Source organism: Ruditapes philippinarum, unplaced genomic scaffold (assembly GCF_026571515.1).
Source record: "Ruditapes philippinarum isolate M1 unplaced genomic scaffold, ASM2657151v2 ctg4840_1_1_1_1, whole genome shotgun sequence".
Taxonomy (NCBI): Eukaryota; Metazoa; Mollusca; class Bivalvia; order Venerida; family Veneridae; genus Ruditapes; species Ruditapes philippinarum.
The window spans coordinates 27,592-48,649 of NW_026853483.1; the positions used below are offsets into that span (position 1 = coordinate 27,592).

The 21,058-nt window shown below is 34.5% G+C and overlaps 2 protein-coding genes across 2 annotated transcripts; both read left to right on the forward strand.

Moving 5' to 3' along the window:
* Window positions 1-12,955: 12,955 nt before the first annotated feature.
* On the forward strand, window positions 12,956-14,220 carry LOC132737004 (uncharacterized). The gene is made up of 2 exons (XM_060724232.1): window positions 12,956-13,257; window positions 13,536-14,220. The coding sequence occupies exon 2, from the start codon at window positions 13,666-13,668 to the stop codon at window positions 14,218-14,220; it is 555 nt and encodes a 184-aa protein (XP_060580215.1). The 5' UTR covers window positions 12,956-13,257; window positions 13,536-13,665.
* Window positions 14,221-15,082: 862 nt separating this feature from the next.
* LOC132737005 (uncharacterized) lies at window positions 15,083-19,657 on the forward strand. The gene is made up of 2 exons (XM_060724234.1): window positions 15,083-15,515; window positions 16,077-19,657. Exons 1-2 carry the CDS (start codon window positions 15,125-15,127, stop codon window positions 18,905-18,907), a joined length of 3,222 nt encoding a protein of 1,073 aa, XP_060580217.1. The 5' UTR covers window positions 15,083-15,124; the 3' UTR covers window positions 18,908-19,657.
* The last annotated feature ends 1,401 nt before the right edge of the window (window positions 19,658-21,058 follow it).

Here is a 21,058-nt window from a genome sequence, read left to right on the forward strand (position 1 = left end):
GCCTGACTACTTTTTCCTGACCTACTTCTTCTGCCTGGCTTCTTTCTGCTGCCTTACTAATACTTTCTTTTGCCTGACTACTTTCTGCTGACTTACTACTTTCTTCTGCCTGACTACTTTCTGCTACCTTACTACTAATTTCTTTCGCCTTACTACTTTATGTTGACTTACTACTTTCTTTTGCCTGACTTCTTCCTGTCATGCTGCCTTCCTTACTACTTTTATCTGCTGCCTTACTATTCTACAAATCCTTTCTGCTGACTTTATGCTGTAATGACCTACTTCTTTTTGCTGGCTTACAACATTTAAGACTTAAAACTTACCTTCAGATTTTCTAACTAATTCCATCTGACTTACCTTCTGTCTACTGACTAACTACATTTTTCAGACTTACCTCTTAAGCTTCTGACATAAATTTCAGCTACACTTTTTAATGACTTACTACTTACTATTGACCTTATTAATAACTACCACTTCACTTACTACATTCTGCCGACATAAACGTTTTGATCTAGTTGAGTTACAATTTTGGACTAACAACTTTCTAATGACCCGCAACTTTCATCCTGAACTACTACTTTTTTGGGAGAGGACACTCATAAGCTTTATAGCTTTCTGCCCAATCCCAAAGTGCACTATGTAAATATTGTTCACTTGTCTAATGTTTTGTTGGATAAATATGTTTAAACCAAAGAGCTATCACTTTCTACTGACTTACAATTTCCGTCTGATTTAGAACCTTCTGCTAACTAACCATATTCTGTAACCACTATGGGCGAGGACAGAAACTTTCAATTTAAAGGAACATGGATGAACGTTTTAATCAAACTGAGCCTGCAAAAGATTTAAATATTCTTTAGCGATCCTATTTCTCAAGACTTCAATTTATACTGAAACACAATAGTGTAATTGATAAATTAGGTAAATAAATCTATAAAACAAATGGTTTTCTTTTGAAAAAATCTGCAATTATAGTCAAAGTTTGAATAACATCCATATAGAAAAAAATATAATGGAAGCAGAAGTTAAAAGTTTCATTTAGTTTGCAAAATCACTTACTAACAATTTTCTTTGATACTAAACGCTTGTACTGTAACATATTTGTCACTCCTGTAACAATGTTTAGTCTAGGATAAGCAACCTAACAAATATCTCTGAGAAATCAATAAATTAGTACTAAAACACTTACAAAGGATATGGTCAATGTTGGCCTCTTCTTATGATAAGGTATCACAATAATAACATGATTAATTACTGTAACACATTTTGTCACTTCTGTAACATAAATTATGCAATATGAGTATCGTTTTATATTGCATGTTTTAAAAAGTAAATCATTATTTCTAGTGCATATTTTGAAAACAAAACTTTAAAAGTTTATATAGTAAAGGCTTTTTCTTCAAATTACACTTTTGAATTAATTGATAATTGTTTGAAGAGATACTATGCTAAAATTTCATATTTGAAAATATTTATGATTGCTACACAGTCTCTTTGAAAATATAAAATAAACATGTCATAGTAGATATGTTGTGTTTAAAATTCTACACACTATAGGTTGTTACAATATGAATATATACTTTCATTAAAAATCAAAGTGCTGAAGGCACTGCAGTTGGGACGTATGAAGGATCAAATAACAATTTTTTCTATTTCGGGGCAGATAATTCAATGAGTGAAGGGTGTTGCCGGTTGATAAATATAAAGTGCACAATTCAGTAAATGAACAGTAGTTGATACAATTATTCTATGACACACATGTTCAAATATAATATTTAGGTTACATGTACGTGTAGGTCCATCACAAACCGTTATTGGCCTTTTTTGACAAGAGCAACAAGTGAAAATAGAGCTACCAGAGGAAACTGCAAGCTTGACTATTTTAACACATGACATTATAAAGGGAGACAAAGCTATGAAAAAATAATCAATTGTGATATATATCAAATTTTCTGTATCAGTATCAAGTAAACACTCAAATGGTCAATATTTTTTGCATCACATTATATGAATGTGACCATGTCATTAGAACTTATAATGGCCTTTGTTTACTGCAATTCTCATGCTAATCTCTTTCACTGTATAACGTTTATAAAGTTTCAATCAAATTCCTTCAATATTTTAATCCTCTCTCAGAACAGTATCATGAAATATATACGGAGATAATTCAAAAACTAAGTAATGTAGAATTTTGGTTATTTGACACAAGACTTCTGCTCACTAGTCTCTACAACTGTATTTAGTTTGAGTGTGGTATCATTGAAAAGATTTACTCCAGACAACCATTTTTTTAAAAGTTGTTGTACATGAATTTTAAGAGATGATAATTGTAAAATTAAGCTAGAAACTAGAACTCCGCGAGTCGGATGTGTCGCCTTGTGAACAATGTAGTTTAGGAGAAATGGCCAGGACAAAAATGAAGTATGAAAAATAACAAAGGGCAATAACTAAAAAAATAATAAGTTCAGAGCAGCAGTTTCTGAACACTGCACTTCTTATCAATAAGATCTATCATACTATGATGGTTCAAGTCCATAGCTTTCATACTTGAGGAGAAATGACCAGGACAAAAATAAAGAAAGAAAATCAACAAAGGGCAATAACTCAAAAAATAAGAAATGCAGAGTACCAGTTCTTGTGCACTGCACTTCTTCTTAATGAGATCTATCATCCTTATAATGAAGTTTCAAGTCCATAGCTTTTATACTTAAGGAGAAATGGCCCGGACAAAATTAAAGTATGAAAATAAACAAAGGGCAATAACTAAAAAAATAAGAAATGCAGAGTAACAGTTCTTGTGCACTGCACTTCTTCTTAATGAGACCTATCATCCTATGAAGTTTCAAGTCCATGGCTTTTATTCATTAGGAGAAATGGCACGGACAAAAATAAAATATGAAAATTAACAAAGGGCAATAACTCAAAAATTAGGAAGTACAGAGTACTGGTTCTTGTGCACTGCACTTCTTCTTAATGAGATCTATCATCCTATGAAGTATCAAGTCCATAGCTTTTTTAGTTGAAGAGAAATGGCCCGGACAAAATTAAAGTATGAAAATTAACAAAGGGCAATAACTCAAAAAATAAGAACTGCAGAGTACAGGTCCTTGTGCACTGCACTTCGGGTTATTAAAAGAAGCATGCATACCAAGTTTGAAGTCAATCAGACTTATAGTGACTGAGTTATGCTCCGGACAAGCTTTAGGGGACGCCGACAACGACACAGACGCCGCCGACAAAAGTAACCCTATTATGTCACCTTTTCAAGGCGACACAAAAATTAGGGTTCTTTGAAAAAACACTTTCTTTCACTTGATTATTTTCGCTGTGTAAAAGTTTAATCAAATTTCATCAACTCTTTTCCAGTATTTCTCTGGACAAGCATAATTAAGTACATGTATAATAAAGGTAGATAATTAAATAAGAGGGCCATGATGGCTCTGAGGTTGCTCACCTGTATATACCCCCCCCCCCCCCCACCCTGCAGGGCCAGTTTTAACCCAAGGGCTTTTGTTTGAACAAACTTGGAAGACATCCATAAGAAGATGATTCATGCTAAACATCAAAGCTCTAGTTTATTGGGTTTTTTTAAAGAAGATTTTTTAAGTTTTTACTAACACATACTATTAAAAACAATGACAACCCTGGAGCAGGGCCAGTTTTGACCCCAGGGCTTTTATTTGAACAAACTTTGTAGACACTCACTAGAAGATGTTTCAACTTATAATATAAGCTCTAGCTATTTGGGTTCTTTAAAAAAGATTTTTGAAGTTTTTACTATATGCATATAGGGAAAATCAATGATCCCCTGGGGCAGGGCCAATTTTGACCCCGGGGCTTTTATTTGAATAAACTTGGTAGACACTCATTAGAAGATGTTCATGCTAAATATCTTAGCTCTAGCTCTTTGGGTTCTTTAAAAGAAGATTTTTAAGTTTTTACTATTTGCATTTAAAGAAAATTAATGACCCCCTGGGGCAGGACCAATTTTGACCCCAGGGCTTTTATTTTAACAATCTTTGTAAACACTCACAGGGTGTTCACTAGCCATGAAATCCTGAGGGTCATTGACTAAGTTTTACCGACTACAAGGCCAAATCCCCATGATTTTAACAAAATTTGACCCTCCAGCTATAATCCTGAAGGGTCAAAGTGTCATTTCAAGGGTCAAACGGACACCCTGACTCACTAGAAGATATTTCATGCTAAATATCTTAGCTCTAGCTCTTTTAGTTCCTTAAAAGAAGATTTTTTAAAGTTTTTACTATATGCATTTAAAGAAAATTAATGACCCCCTGGGGCAGGACCAATTTTGACCCCGGGCCTTTTATTTGAACAAACTTGGTAAACACTCATTAGATGATGTTTCATGCTTAATATCTTAGCTCTAGCTCTATGGGTTCCATAAAAGAAGATTTTATAAAGTTTTTACTATATGCACATAGGGAAAATCAATGACCCCTGGGGTGGGGCCAATTTTGACCCCAGGGCTTTTATTTAAAAAACTTGGTAGACACTCACTAAAGGATGTTTCAAGCCAAATATCTAAGCTCTAGCTCTTAGGGGTTTTTTTAAAGATGATATTTAAAGTTTTTTTCTTTCGGTTCCCATGGCAACCAGAGTTCAGCATGGAATTAAATTCTTTGCACAATTTTTAAAGGTGACAGCCAAAGGAACATTCTTGTGAAGTTTGGACGAAATTAGCGTAGTGGTTTATGAGGAGATGTCATTTAAAGTAAAAGTTTACGGCCGGACGAAAAGGGATCACAAAAGCTTGACCTGTCACTTTGTGACAGGTGAGCTAAAAACTAAGGAATGGAGTTATGGTTCTTTGACACATTGGAAAATTCGAGTCGTTCAAGTTGATGTAGATTCAGTGATAGTTTGGAATAAGCATTTTTAACTTAAGGAATATAATTAAAACATGAAGCAAGGTAGACTTATGTTTCTTGAACATTGCACTTCCTCTTAAAAGTCTCTATCACTTTGTGAAGTTTACATAAAATCCCTTCAATACATATCTAGTTATATTCATATTTCGGACAAGAGTGTGAAGGACAAATGTCTTCCTAAGTACAGACTATGTTTTTTTTCCTTTATCAACTAAAATCTCAAAAACACCATTAAAAACATATTTTCCTCCCATGAGCATCCTTTTTCCCCAAAAGTACAAGTCTGTATGGAATGAACACAGATATTTATCCAGAATATTACTTGAGTCCATACCGACAGATGGTTAAGACCGCAACTATATTCTCTCCCTTTCAGGAGCATAAATTATAATAACATGCTAAATCTCTGTATAGTTCTATATCAGATACCAGTATGATGAACCTTACTTTTGTACCATTTAAGTTATAGCAAAATTCAGCTTTCATTGACATACAGAAATGGGTCAGCCTTTAGTCCCCTCTTAATGAACATAGAAGGGGACTAATAACAACAATTTATTCTCATAGTTTCAATTCTCAGGTTTATTACTTATCATTACACCAGGCAAGCTAAGATACATGTTAAAACCACAGGCACTATATACCACATTTACCCATATATACGCTCAAAATACTATATATAAAGAATAAAGGTCCCTAACGAGAGAAAAATATCATGCAAAACAAACAAGAACTGTTCGGTAAAAATACACCAGATCACTATTTTATCTTTGTGGTTGTCTCTAGGAATAATGTATCCTATCATAAACACTTTTTACTTCATCGAAATCCTACAAAATGCTCCAAAATACGAGCAAGTTTCCAAATTTCACTGAAATGTCATTGCATGTCGTTTTCGACGTCCAAGCGATGCGTGTAAACAAAGGTGAATTCTGGTCAATTTCTACAAGATCAACGAATAACTGTTAAGATTTCGACATACTTTCTTTAAGGCAACTTGTATACAGTCAAACTGCGATATCTTTACTTCACAACTGTCCGACGATAACACTAACAAGCTAAAAAATTAAAAATAATTGACAGCTCCGTTCCAGAAAGCAAGCATTTCCTACATTACCGCACTGAATATAAGGTAAAGTAATGATTGGTTAAGCGGAAAATCCGAGTTTTAACATTTTCCTTCAACACAATGTTCATGACTGGCCTTTACTATTGACAGGGGATTCAATTCAGACTAGCCCTCTAAAATACTCCAACTAGTCCAAAGTGTTAATGGTGCCTATACAGTTATGATCACTACATCTGGAAACTGGAGATTCCCACTGAGTGTGATGCTTATCTTCATTCGCTTGACAGTGACACATGTCCACCTTAAAAAAAAGCAATAAAAATTATATGAAGTGCAATAATTTGCAAAAAAATGCATATCTTATTTGTCTCTTCTTACATTTATAATGCAGAGCACTAGATTTGTGTGTCTGTCATACAAAATGACTTTCAATAATACTATTTAAATATATTTGAAATACAATTTCTTTAATAAATACTCATAGTAATACTAAATTCCTTTTTTGTGATATTTTTTCTGACACATAAGTGCAGACAGTACATTGTGTACACCGGTCTTACTGACCTGTGTGAAACCATTCTAAGCATGATGCCAAGAAAATTTTGGACTTATGAGAGGCTGTAAATGACCCCAGATTGATCATAAGGTAATGTGTAACCAACGCTGAAAAGCATTTGACTATATCTCAATCCATTGAGAAGTGGCATCACTTTGAAATCAATTTTGATTGAAAAAATTGAGGCAAAATAGTGATTTTGGGCAATTTTGAGATGTCCCCTCGTTGCCATGGTAACAGAAAATTTAAGCCTGAGCATGTTGTTGCAAGGGCAATGGTCCAGTCAACATTTGTGCCAAGTTTGATTAGTGTTGAAGCAGTTTTTATAGTATTATAGCAATTTGAACTTGTAACGGGAGACTTTTCAATGGAAACAGCCATTTTTCACAAAATGCTCATGAAGTAATGGGTTAAGAAATTTTGCATCTTGATTGGGAAAAATATTTAGTATCATGTACAAAGTTGTTAATCCAACAAATTGTATATCATTCAAAGCATAAAAAATACATAAAAAATACATAAAAAATTGACAATGGAATGTGTTTTTGAACATCATCTGTCTGGTACCATATTGGATTGAAATGGAATGAAGAAAAATTGTCAGCTTTGATAACAGAATTTTGACTTATGATTTTTTTCTAAACTTGGAAAAGAAAAAAAGCATATTTGGCATTATTATAATGGGTCTGTTAATCTGACCCGTGGTGACACTGGTAAAAATGCATGTTTTCATTATTTTTTTTTGGAAAACAGTTTGGTTTGTGAAATATACATTAAATATTATATAAGTACCTGTTGTTTGTAATAATCTTCTAGTCTTTCTTTAATCTTATACTGTACTTTTTTCTAGCTACATGTACCAGCCTTTCCAAGTGAATATTAAAGTAAATAATCTTTTATTTCCCTGAAAATATCAATTTAGAGATTTCATTTTCAAAATCATCCAATACTACTCTCTTAGTGTGTGTATATACAGAGACATATAAATACATTTTATGTATTTTAACGTCTCTGGTATATACAATGTATATATGTGTCTATACAATGTATATATATGTTTACACTATAATATGATTGTGTACAGCATGTAATGACATAATTAAAATTTGAAAAATTTATGATAATAAAATATTAATAATATTTCTTCATATTACTCCACAGTATTACCACTAAAATAGAAAATGTTCTATCATTTTATTATGATATCTATTTTTTACATGTAGATTTGTGAAAAAAATGTGAATATCAGTAGTGTCAAAAATTGTTAAATCATATAAAATGTCTAATTAACACTGATAAATTACTTCAACCATGTATTGAGAACAGGTATAGATCATTTCCAACAGTCTTGCTGTTGTGTTGACATTTTCGCGACATGGTTGTGTGTCTGCCTTGTAATCAAGAGGTCTGGGGTTCAAATCCCTTTAAGAGCCTGAAGATTTTTCAGGTTAACAATTATCAAGGTGGCAGTGATTTTTTTTTTCAACTTTCAAAACAACCTGTGGCTTTATAAATGGGAAACTATAGCTTGATTAATCAGAAAAGAGGAAAAATTTCAACCACTGAAAATGGAATTTACCCATACATTTAAAAAAAGTGTAATTCAATTTAAAGGGGTTCCATTGAGGTATTTTGTCATGATGGGACTGAAATATTTTTTCCAGATAAATGTACCATTTGATGAATGTTTAGAACACTAATCTTTGTACAAACCTTTAGATCATTTGCGCACTTCGTTTTTCCAGAATAATTATTCAAATTGTAAAAAGATGACCCAAAATGAAATGGCTAGACTTTAAATAGATATATATGCCTTGTTCTCATATTTTCGGGGGTTCTCATATTTTCGTGGCGTCATGTCCAGTTGTGAATGACAGCTTGTGCGATTGATTGGACTCTCCAAAAAAGCATCAAGTTTTCGCCGACACTTATTTCTATAAATTACTACCATAAGAATTCGTACTAAACATATTAAACACATAAATATAAATCTGTCAATGTCATTACAATTATAATTTTTCTTTTCTCATTTCTATACGTTATTTTCAACTACACAGCAACAAAAAAGAACAAAACACGTATCTTCGCCTTAAAATTCATCACCGGAACTTATACCTAACTTAAACCAATGTCCCGAAATATATTGAGTGCAGTATAGAATTTGTGCGCGCGCAACGTAATTACCGAAACGAGGCCATCCAATCAAAATCCCCGAAAATATGAGACAGCTTCCGAGCGACACAGACTACCGATAGTGAAAGTAGAAAGATTAGTATTTCTTACTGAAATAGTTTATTTTCGTATTTTAAACGGTTCCTTTTTTGTTTGTCATAGTTTTTACTCACTGTTGATGTTTTTTGTCTTCCATTTTCTATAAATTTAAAAACGGTGGCTTTAATTTAAAACATTAAACCCCCGAAAATACGGGTCAACGGCATATATAATAATTTATAAATTAAAGGTCAAAATAAAATTATTCTGAAATATTCAAGAATGTGCCCCATTCGGTAGAGACGTAACGGCCGTGACAAGACCAAAAAATTGTAGGCGTATATGCCGGTTTTCCTGTAAAGGCAGACATCTGTGTAATATCAATTTGTAAAATCTGTCGGTTTTGCAATCTAAGTATGATCGAAATGTCTTGGCCCACTTGGGTACGAAAGACTCGAGATCTCCAAATTACTTCGAAATTATTTACGAAAGTTTTAGTCCTCGGAAACAAATTGGCATCAATAAATAAACATAATATTATTAGTCATCAAATTCATAACATATTTTGCTTTATAACATACCTTATGAGCTTAACAGGCTGATAATTATGCTCGTGAAGTAGGTCGAAAAATATACCGGAAGTTGTCGCATTCATTTAACCTAATTATCGGCTAATTCAGAGACGAATAGATTATCTACATCTCTGGCTAATTCTATTTCAATATCCACTTTGCAATTATAAACTACAAAATTTATCCGATAAATAATGTCTTTTTCAAAAATTCTGGAATATAATACAAAAAAATGTGATGATAAGGCGGATGAGTAAGTTAAATATTGCAAGCCGTCAATACTATGACCCAATTAATTTACTATCCCATTCATAGAATTATGTGACCTTTCAAATTATATCCGCTACGTTTCTAATACCGTAATTCAAGCTCAATTGCGCATTATTTTCAAAAAATAAATTTCTTGTCTCCACTTCTGTTCGCAATAAATCGAAGTTTTCAGAAATTCAGAGCACTATTTTTCACTCGCGGCGGTTATGCGTCGGTCATGGTCGGGTGATCACTATGAATTCAGCTTACGTTGATATGTTAGAATACAATATAGCATTTAGAGTGGCGATGAAACGTCACAGCAGTGGGCGTTACCCTGTATGGTTGGAAATTTCGGGTTTGTAAGTGCACTAGTTGGGACTACGTCCCAACTAAAAACTGGCAGTTTTTAGGAACGCAGCTTCCAATACATAATTTATTCATTCTTATATTCAAATTGGACATATTCGGTAAGAATTACATAGATTTCAATAAATTACTTTGATAAAATATTTACCCAAGATTTATCATAGTATATCTTTAAATATATCTATTGTAACTTATTTGGTCACTACTGTCGGTACGAATAAAATTTTCACGCGTTTCGTCCAAGTATAGCGTGAAAATATTGTCTTAACGATGCGTATACACAATATTGTAATGGCCAGTTTTTGTAATGTATATAGTATCTGCACGTGTTAAGCGTGCGATATCGTGTTAGTATATATAGGGGTTTTACAGTAGGTTTAATTCAGTCTACCGGACACTAGCGCATTGTTCAGTCGGTTTTATCCAATTTTTGATATTTGCTGTGCGGACCACGTGGCATTAGAGATGGAAGAAAATCAATTATTGACTAGGATGGAGGCTCTTGTTTCAAATAAGTTGGCTGCTTTTGAAACGAAGATTTGTGAAACGCAGAAACAGCTTGTTGAGGCTCAGATAGCTAAATTTCAACAGAGCTTTGTTTCCAATGACAATTATCAATTTCGAAAGAAAGGAAATGAGGAGCAGTTTAAGATTAATTTCAAAGTGCTGGGCAGTCTACGTGAGGCAGAGGGTCAGCTTAGTGACATGGCAGCTGAGGGTTCGTCAAAAGCAGAGGCAGTTCGGCAGAAAGTTGTCGAAGGTATGAGCACTCTCATTCACCGTCAAAAACTAATTATGTTAGCTGACTCAACTGATTTGGGCTGGAGGGTTGTAAATGAATACGAGGCACACCCGCTAGCCGAAGATTCGGATGATGAAAAGAAGATCTATCGAGCCCAGCTACATGCGGACCGTAAAGCCAATCAGGAAAGACGGGCCAGGACTAAGCGGAATGCTCCATATGTAGTTTCGGCAACCAGTTCACAATCGGCCGTGACGTCACCTTCAGGCTCACGTATTCAGACGATAGGTCGAAAACCGGGCTTGTGTTTTCGTTGTGGGAAACCAGGGCATTGGCAGGCGGACTGTAAGATGAGATCTACGGAGGTACAGGATGCTAAAGCGTCTCAGATAAGTAGATTTTATGTAAATCCTGTTTCATTGTTGAATAATTGGTCAAATAAGAAAGTTTTTGATAGTAGATCAAGAGAGAACAATGAAAAGGTTCTATCTCCAGTTGGCAAACTGCGGGAAAATATTTCCCATTGGGAAAAAGCAGGCGCAAGTAGCTTTGTATTAGAGGTTATAAAAGAAGGCTTTAAGCTGCCTTTGAAAGTTTTACCTGAGAAAAAAGTTTTAAAAAATAATAAGTCTGCGCTGGAAAATCGTATTTTTGTTTTGGAAGAAATTAGAAAATTATTAGTCAAGGGGTGTATCACAGAGGTTACAACTGCCCCACATGTAGTTAATCCTTTAACCGTTGCTTTTAGCAGGTCCGGGAAGCCCCGTTTGGTATTAGATTGTAGACACGTGAATCTTGATTTGTTCAAATATAAATGTACATTTGAAGATCAATCGGTAGCAAAATCATTATTTTCTACAGGAAATTACTTATTTACATTTGATTTAAGGTATGCTTACCACCATATTGAGATATTCAGAAACCATCGAACTTTTTTAGGGTTTTCATGGGAAGAAGATGGTATAAAAACATTTTACATATTTAATGTATTGCCTTTTGGTATATGTGTAGCAGGGTATATCTTTACAAAAGTATTAAGGGAAGTTGTTAAGTATTGGCGCTCTACGGGCCATAGGATTGTACTTTTTCTAGATGATGGTATGGGAGGGGACGTTTCCTTTCAAAAATCTTCTGTTTTGAGTGATTTTATTAGACATGACTTGCAGGCATTTGGGTTTTTATTAGCAGACGATAAATGTTTTTTGGTACCTTCTCAAACTGTCGTCTGGCTTGGTTTTGTTTGGGATACACAATTAGGCAATATATCTGTTACAGATGAAAGAATAAAACGTTTTGAGATTTTGTTATGTTCTATTATTAAGAATGTGAGTGAGGGTACAACTTTAATTCATGCACGAAAGTTGGCGTGCCTCATTGGCCAGTTAATGTCTATGAAAAGTGTTGTAGGACAGATAGTGAGACTGAGGTCACGTGCTATGTATGCATGTTTGAATCAAATGGCGAGCTGGAATGCTCTTGTTTCTATAAATGCTGATGCTTTATCAGAAATGTTGTTCTGGAAGGAACATATTAAAAAATTGAATTTTTGCGATATAGATAATGCAGTTAATTCGTGTATGTACGAGAGTACAGTGTTCACCGATGCAAGTGACGTCGGTTTTGGGGGCTATATAGAGGGTGTGACCGATAGCGAGGTCACCGGAAGTTGGTCCGAGTCCGAGAGTATGACTAGCTCCACGTGGAGAGAACTTGAGAGTGTAAACAGGATGCTATTAAGTAATCTTAATGGTCTAAAGGGGAAATCTGTTATATGGAAGACTGATAATAAAAACGTACCGGTTATTCTCAGTACTGGTAGTTCTAAGCCGCATTTGCAAAAAATTGCTTTGAATGTAGATGAAATTTGCAGAAGAAGTGAAATCATTTTACTGCCTGAATGGGTACCTAGGTCGATAAATACAGAGGCAGATTTTTTGAGCAGGTGCTGTGATAGCGATGACTGGGCGGTGCTTGATTGGATATTTTTTGCACTTGAACAGAAATGGGGGCACCACTCTATTGATAGGTTTGCTTGCGACTTTAATACGAAGTGTCAGGCTTTTAATTCGAGATTTTGGTGTCCTAATACAAGCGGTATAAATGCTTTTAAACAAACATGGACGGGCCATGTGAATTGGTTGGTTCCACCACCTAGGCTTATCATTAAATGCATAGAAAAAGCTATTTCAGATAGGTGTACTTGTACGCTGATTGTTCCCATTTGGAGATCTGCAAATTATTGGCCGTTAATATTTCCGAACGGAAAAGATTATGCTTCGTTTATTAAAGACAGTGTAAGAATTATAGTTCTTAATTGTAAATTTATTTATTATAATCACATAATTTTCATAGTTTGATTTTTTCGATAGTATTTACTATTAAAAACATTGTTTGACTCTTTCAATTTAACATAGCTTCACTATTTCCGCCAAACGTAACGTCTTATTTTGTTTCCCGTAAAAAGACGTCATTAAATTGTTTTACGGTGACGTCATTAACCGTTACTTTGATATGTTGTTTTGCCTTGGGCGGAAGTGCTTAAATTGTTGATGTGTTTTGTTTATTGATGTTTTCCAATGGAAAGTAGATCATAATCGGTAAGCAAGTTATTAATTATGTATGAATTTTAATAGTAAATTCAATATTGTTTAAATGATGATGAACTTTACAATATTTGCCGTGAATTAAATTATAAACGGAATTATTCGCGGAAATATAAAATAACAATATTATTTTAATAGATTTAAGTCTATAATTGTAAAGGTGATATCGTATATTTATGATTTGTATTAGCATTATTATTTTAGACAATTTATTGTATTTTATTTTAAATGCGTTGTAATCAGTATTTAGTTTGTTTATTTATTATTTTCAGAGAATCGCATTGTTGTATCACATTGATATATTATTCCATGAATGAGAATAAAGAAAAGTGTTGAAATCTGCGCATTCTTGACTATTTTTAACGGAAAACATCTACAATTCTCGATTTTACTGTGACGAAAATGCCGTCAACAAATAGTGCGGAAACTTGTAATCAGGAGTTTGTCAGTTTGAAGAGATCAAGAAGTGCAAATGGCGCTCAACTGACGAAACTATACAATGAACTTGAAAAGAGCATGATGTCCTACAATAATATAGAAGAGGTAAAACTACTGAACAATAAGTTATGTGAACGCTTTGAACATTTCAAATCAGTGCATTTACAATGTTTAGATTTGTGCGCGCAACCGGAAGTTGTTGCAGACTTGGAAGCGAACTTTGAGAGCTGTTTAAAGAACTTTGAAGAATTCAGGGAAAGATTTTCTCAGTGGATCGCGGGAGCTATTGGACCGCAAGATGGAGAAAATATTCCTATAGAAAATGACGCAGAGTCAAATGTCAGCCATGGAAGTTCACGTACTTCAGTCTCGTCGCGCCGGAAATTACAAAGTGCTAAAGCAAAGCGTTTAATAGCAGAACACAAATTAAAACAACTTAAAAAGAAACAAGAACTTGAACGAGCTCGCCGGGATCTTGAAATGAAACAACTGGATCCAGTTGTTCAAAACCTTGGTTAGTGTTAACCAGTGGTTAAATTCATTATCCGCTGGTTAAATTTTGTCTGCTGGATAGATTCTGTTGCTCAAAACTTATCCAACGGATAAAATGCGTTATCCAGCGGTTAACTTTAACCAGTCCTATGACCACCGGATAATGCCCTTAACCAGTGGTTAGTCATCATCATTAAAACAGTAAAAATCATTAAAACTTGTTTAAAACCAGATTTTTCTTACAAATATATGTTTATTTTTCTTAACTAGAACATTTCATATGAAATGCATAGGATTAAATTGAAACATTTCTAAAAAAGTGCTTTTAGAACCCTTTTTCAATCTAAATTTGTTGTTGTTGTAGTTCAGAAAATTCAGTTAAACAGTCATAACTTTCTTATTTTTTAATAAAACATACAAGTGTCAGTACTCATTTTCTTAGTTAGAACATTACCCATCTAATGGAAGTAATTTCAATTCAAAATTTGAAAAAAAGTTGTTTTTGAATTTTTTCTTATGTGTGTCTAAGGGAAAAATAAATCTATCAATACTTTAAGGCCTCTGATATACTTTTTGTTTAATTCCAAAAACAAGAAAGCACAAAACATGCAAAATTATTTTTTGGGAGCTTTTTGATTCTAATAAATTTATTATTCATAAAAAAATCAGCCATTTTGTTTCCAGAATCACTAACCAACCCTGTTGCATTGTGGTACTTAACCAGTGGATAAATACGCTATCCACTGGTTAGGTAGCCAGTGTACTATCCAACTATTGAACAATGAAATTTTATTCACTGGATAGCTGGCCGCTGGTTAAGGATTTAGCCAGTGGATAAGCTATCCATTGGTTAATTTTAACCAATGTTTTGAACAACCCGGTCCAGTTGTTAGATCAGCAGTCGAAATTAGAAGAAGCCGAGATAGAAGAAATGGTGTGGTTAGAAACAACACAGGAAGAAACCGGGGTCATTTCTAACAATCAAAATGCTCAGCCTGACGTACAAAATGATATGACTAATCATATTCAGGTGAACAACCGTACGGATTCTGTGAGAAATATAAATTTGACACAGCCCAGACCGGAAATGAACAGATCGTGTATACCGGAAGTTGACAGTGAGACATCAAACATAGACAGATCATTTCAAAGATTGGCGTCAGCACTCCATGAAGGATTCAACTTACCGAAGCCAGAACTATTGACATTTGATGGGAAGCCTGAAGGATACTGCAAATTTATCAAAAACTTTGAAACAAACATTGAAAGCAGAATAAGTGACAATAATTTAAAGCTAAGTTATCTCATTCAGTATTGTACAGGTAAGGCAAAATCTAGTATAGAAGATTGTGTTTTGTTAGAACCGGAAGAAGGTTATAAACGTGCTAGGTCAATATTATTGTCTAGATTTGGCAGACCACATTTAATTGCAAGGTCTTACATTGATAACTTGGTAAATGGTGCTCAGATTAAAGCGTCCGATGTTGAAGGGCTATCTAAATTATCTTTAGAGATGCAGAAATGTGAAATTACACTTTCTCAGTTAGGATTTTCCTCTGATATTGATAATACAGAAAATTTAAGATGCATTGTTAGGCGGCTCCCAACACATATAAGGGTAAAATGGGTAGAAGTAGCACATAATATAAATGAGTCAGGTAGAGTGCCGCGCTTTTCAGATTTGTCTAAATTTGTAGACGAAAAATCACGTATCGGTAACTCCATGTATAGCTATGATCTTTGTAAAAACAATGATTTTATCAAGAAAGAAACCAGAAACAGTTCTGGCAAATATTACAGTAATGATAGACCAAAGGTTACTACTCTAAATACACATACTGAAGAAAACGGTCATGAAAGTAGTAAATGCATTTGTTGTTCAGGTAACTGTGCAGAGTTATCACTGTGTAACAAGTTCAAGTCAATGAGTCTCAATGATCGTTATAAACTGGTAAGATCACTTAAATTGTGTTACAATTGTTTAAAAGGTAAACATTTTACAAACAAGTGTAGAAAACCAAAAATATGTAATGTTACTAATTGTAATGTCAAACACCACATTTTATTACATAGTTGGGTAAAACCCGATAATGGCCACACAGCAGTGCAGTCGTCGTGTAACTGTGCAGCAACAGAAGGTTCTACTGTAAAAAATTGTCTGGGTATTATTCCTGTAATAGTTAGGGGTGGGGACGGTAGTTCTTGTCAGACATATGCCCTGCTAGATGATGGGGCCGATAAAACCTTATGTGATGAAAGATTGTTACGGAGCCTGAATATAACCGGTAAGCCCGTCACATTCCGGATGTCTACGGCAAACTCACGTGAAGGTATTATACATGGTCAGGAGGCCGACTTAGATATTCAACCTATCGATGGAAATGAAAGTATTACCCTAAGAAAAGTCTGGTCAGTAAAGTCATTACCGATATCAACTCGATCTGCAGCTAAATATGCAGATATCCGAAACTTACCGTACTTATCCGGTATAAATATTCCAGATATAGACACTATTGACGTTATGATGTTAATAGGGACGGATTCACCTATTGCACATATACCGCTAGAAGTGAAATTCGGAAATAGCGATGAACCGTACGCGATACGCACTCGTCTTGGATGGGCTATACGCGGTCCAGTCCCAACTATGAAAGAATCCAACGATATTAATATAAATTTCTTTGAGTCACGTGACATGTTGTTACAGCAACAAATTGATCGTTTGTGGACAGCTGACTTTAATGATAAATCACAAGTGAAGAGTTGCATGTCTGTAGAAGATAAAAATGCTATGAAATCCATGGAGTCAACTTTAACTCGCGAGGATGGTCATTACAAGCTTGGTCTTCCTTGGCGTGATGGAAATTCATCATTCGTAAATAATATACCGCTTGCTCAAGCCAGATTACAGCAGTTGAAGCGCAAGTTGTCAAGTGACAATAATTTGCATGATATGTACAGAACTACTGTAAATGGTTACATTGCAAATGGATATTCATCGGATGTAGATCACATGGTATCAGAGAAAACGCGTGTTTGGTATACGCCGCATCATCCAGTAACAAATGTATACAACGCTTCTGAGACAGACAAATTAGATGTTTGGCTGCATGGACCAACATTTCTTAGTAAAGGTAGGGAACACTGGCCTAAGTATTCAGGTAATAATATCCCGGAAGTGAGTGAAGATGATGTCGAGGTTAAGAGAGAAATTGCTATTAACGTTACCACTTGTGATACTATTGGGAAGATAATTGAATACTACTCTGATTGGTTCAAACTTAGACGTGCAGTGGCATGGTTTTTGAGATACAAGGATTATTGCAAACAGCGATATCTGCATCATGATGTAGTGGTTGAAAAAGGTAATCTCACCTTGTCTGAACTTAAGACATCTTCTCACGCAGTTGTGAAATACGTTCAGATGGAATGCTTTGCCGAAGAGGTAATAAACTTGCAAACAGGAACTCATGTTAAAGGTGAAAGTCCGATAGCTTCATTAAATTCAATACTTAAAGATGGTTTAATACGTACAAAAGGACACATTATTTACCATGATGAAACGAAATGTCAAATCATTCTACCGAAACGGCATCATTTAACTACTTTAATGATACGTTTTTACCACGAAAGTCAAGGTCACGTCGGAGTACAACAAGTTTTAGCAGCTACACGAACAAGATACTGGATAATAAATGGACATAGCGCTGTCAAACAGGTAGTAAGGAATTGTGTACCATGTAAACGCAAGAACAATCCGCTTTGTAAGCAACAGATGGGACCGTTACTTGATGAGCAAATCACACCAGATAAACCACCGTTTTCATTTATCGGCATAGACTTTTTTGGTCCTTTGATGGTAAAATCAGGAAAGTCACAAGTAAAGAGATATGGGTGTATTTTTTCTTGTTTAACATCAAGGGCCGTCCATTTAGAAGTTACTCATAGTTTGAGTACAGATTCGTTTATCGCCGCATTGCAACGATTTATTAGCCGGAGAGGTCTACCGGAAAAGGTATATAGTGACAACGGAACCAATCTAGTAAGTGGAGATTGTGAATTACGCAAGTCCTTACGAGAGTGGAATCAATCCGAAATTGGACAATTCATGTTGCAGCGGGAAATCGAATGGAACTTTAACCCTCCGTCAGCTAGTCACATGGGCGGTATATGGGAACGGATGATACGATCGACACGTGCAATTTTGAGATCGTTAGTCAAAGAGCAGCTTCTGACAGATGAACAACTTCTTACTGTTGTAACAGAGGTTGAAAAAATACTTAATGATAGACCCATTACCCGAGTAAGCGATGACCCAAAAGACCCCCCAGTTTTAACTCCAAGCATGATTTTATTACTAAAGTCCAATACATGTATTCCACGTGGCATTTTTAGAAAAGAAGATACATATGCAAAGAGAAGGTGGAGACAGGCTCAGTATCTTGCTGATATATTCTGGAAACGATGGATTCGGGAATATATACCTACCCTACAATCTCGACAAAAATGGCTGAGACCACAAAGAGATATCCGTGAGGGCGATATTGTACTCGTGGCTCAGGAAAACATACCAAGGGGGCAGTGGCCGTTGGGCAGGGTTGTAACTATAAATGTGGGTCGGGACGGGCATACACGAAGCTGTGTGGTCAAAACTAGTATGTCACAATTCTTAAGACCAATAACTAAACTTTGCCTACTAGAATGTTCTATTTAAGTAAAGGTATACATTACAATAAGCTATTGTTTGTATAAGATGAAATCGTAACGTTTCATGGTGGGGAGTGTAAGAATTATAGTTCTTAATTGTAAATTTATTTATTATAATCACATAATTTTCATAGTTTGATTTTTTCGATAGTTTTACTATTAAAAACATTGTTTGACTCTTTCAATTTAACATAGCTTCACTATTTCCGCCAAACGTAACGTCTTATTTTGTTTCCCGTAAAGAGACGTCATTAAATTGTTTACGGTGACGTCATTAACCGTTACTTTGATATGTTGTTTTGCCTTGGGCGGAAGTGCTTAAATTGTTGATGTGTTTAGTTTATTGATGTTTTCCAATGGAAAGTAGATCATAATCGGTAAGCAAGTTATTAATTATGTATGAATTTTAATAGTAAATTCAATATTGTTTAAATGATGATGAACTTTACAATATTTGCCGTGAATTAAATTATAAACGGAATTATTCGCGGAAATATAAAATAACAATATTATTTTAATAGATTTAAGTCTATAATTGTAAAGGTGATATCGTATATTCATGATTTGTATTAGCATTATTATTTTAGACAATTTATTGTATTTTATTTTAAATGCGTTGTAATTAGTATTTAGTTTGTTTATTTATTATTTTCAGAGAATCGCATTGTTGTATCACATTGATATATTATTCCATGAATGAGAATAAAGAAAAGTGTTGAAATCTGCGCATTCTTGACTATTTTTAACGGAAAACATCTACAGACAGTTTTCAGTTCAAGCCTGGCGTGTTGACTAGGCGTGGTAGGGGTAGGAACGGTATTTTTGATGGGAGGCCTTTAAAATTTGGGTTGATGGCGTTAAGAATAGAAACAGGTGTTTAATTTCGTTTTAATTTTTCAGGTTTGAAAATAGAAGAGGCTATCATCGACAACATATATGAGGCAGGTGTATCTCCAGAAGGTTTTGGTGACTTACCTCGTAAAATGGCTGGACAGCTATCGAATTCCCGTAGTGATAATACAAACGTTAAATATTTGTCATATTTTAAAAAGTGGGAAAATTTCATCAAAGAAAAGGGAGGAAACTCTGTACCTGCGTCACCTATACACATAGCTTTATATTTGACTGATCTTTTGGATAAAATGAATTCGGCTAGTGTTATTTCAGCGACTGTATATAGCATTAAATGGGCACATGGTTTAAAGGGACTTCCGGATCCCAGTGACAATTTGTTTGTTAAAAATTTATTAGATTCTGCGAAACGAACTCACGTTAAAGTAGTTAACATAAATAAGCCTTTAAATGCAGAAGTATTGATACGCATTTGTAACGAATTTGAAAATTCTAGAGATATTTTAATTATAAGAGATTTATGTATGATTCTTTTAGGTTTTTCGGGTTTTCTGAGATTTGATGAACTTAGTTCACTGAAATGTAATGATGTAAAATTTTTTGAAGATTATATGTCTCTTAAAATTTCAAAATGTAAAACTGATCAATATCGTTTAGGTAGCGAAGTTGTTATTTCCAAAGGCAAAACCGTTGCATGTCCTTTTAACATGTTAAAACGTTATTTGTTAATTACTGAACAAGATGTTTCTGATGAAAAGTTTTTATTAAGACCTTGTTTTAGATCAGGAAATATTTGTAAATTGATTTACAAGAATAAGCCGTTAAGTTATACAAGGGCTAGAGAGTGCATTTTAGAAAGGTTACGTCCTTTTACAGGTAATTTAAATATTGGCTTGCACTCGCTTAGATCCGGTGGAGCTACCGTAGCTGCTAATGCCGGGGTAAATGATAGGTGTTGGAAGCGTCATGGTCGGTGGAAGTCCGATAGTAGTAAAGATGGCTATGTTGCGGATTCTTTGTCTAGACGACTTGAGGTTTCTAAGATGCTTCTTCTTTAATTGACTCGGACACTTATAAACGCTACGTGAACGTAAAGCCCTTTATTTTTAATGTCTACATGCTTGTCCGGCAAAGCATTTATGAGTTTGTTTTTATATTGGTCCTTTATTAAGGTTATTGTAAAGAGTGAAGGAAAGACTAAAATTTTCACGCGTTTCGTCCAAGTATAGCGTGAAAATATTGTCTTAACGATGCGTATACACAATATTGTAATGGTCAGTTTTTGTAATGTATATAGTATCTGCAC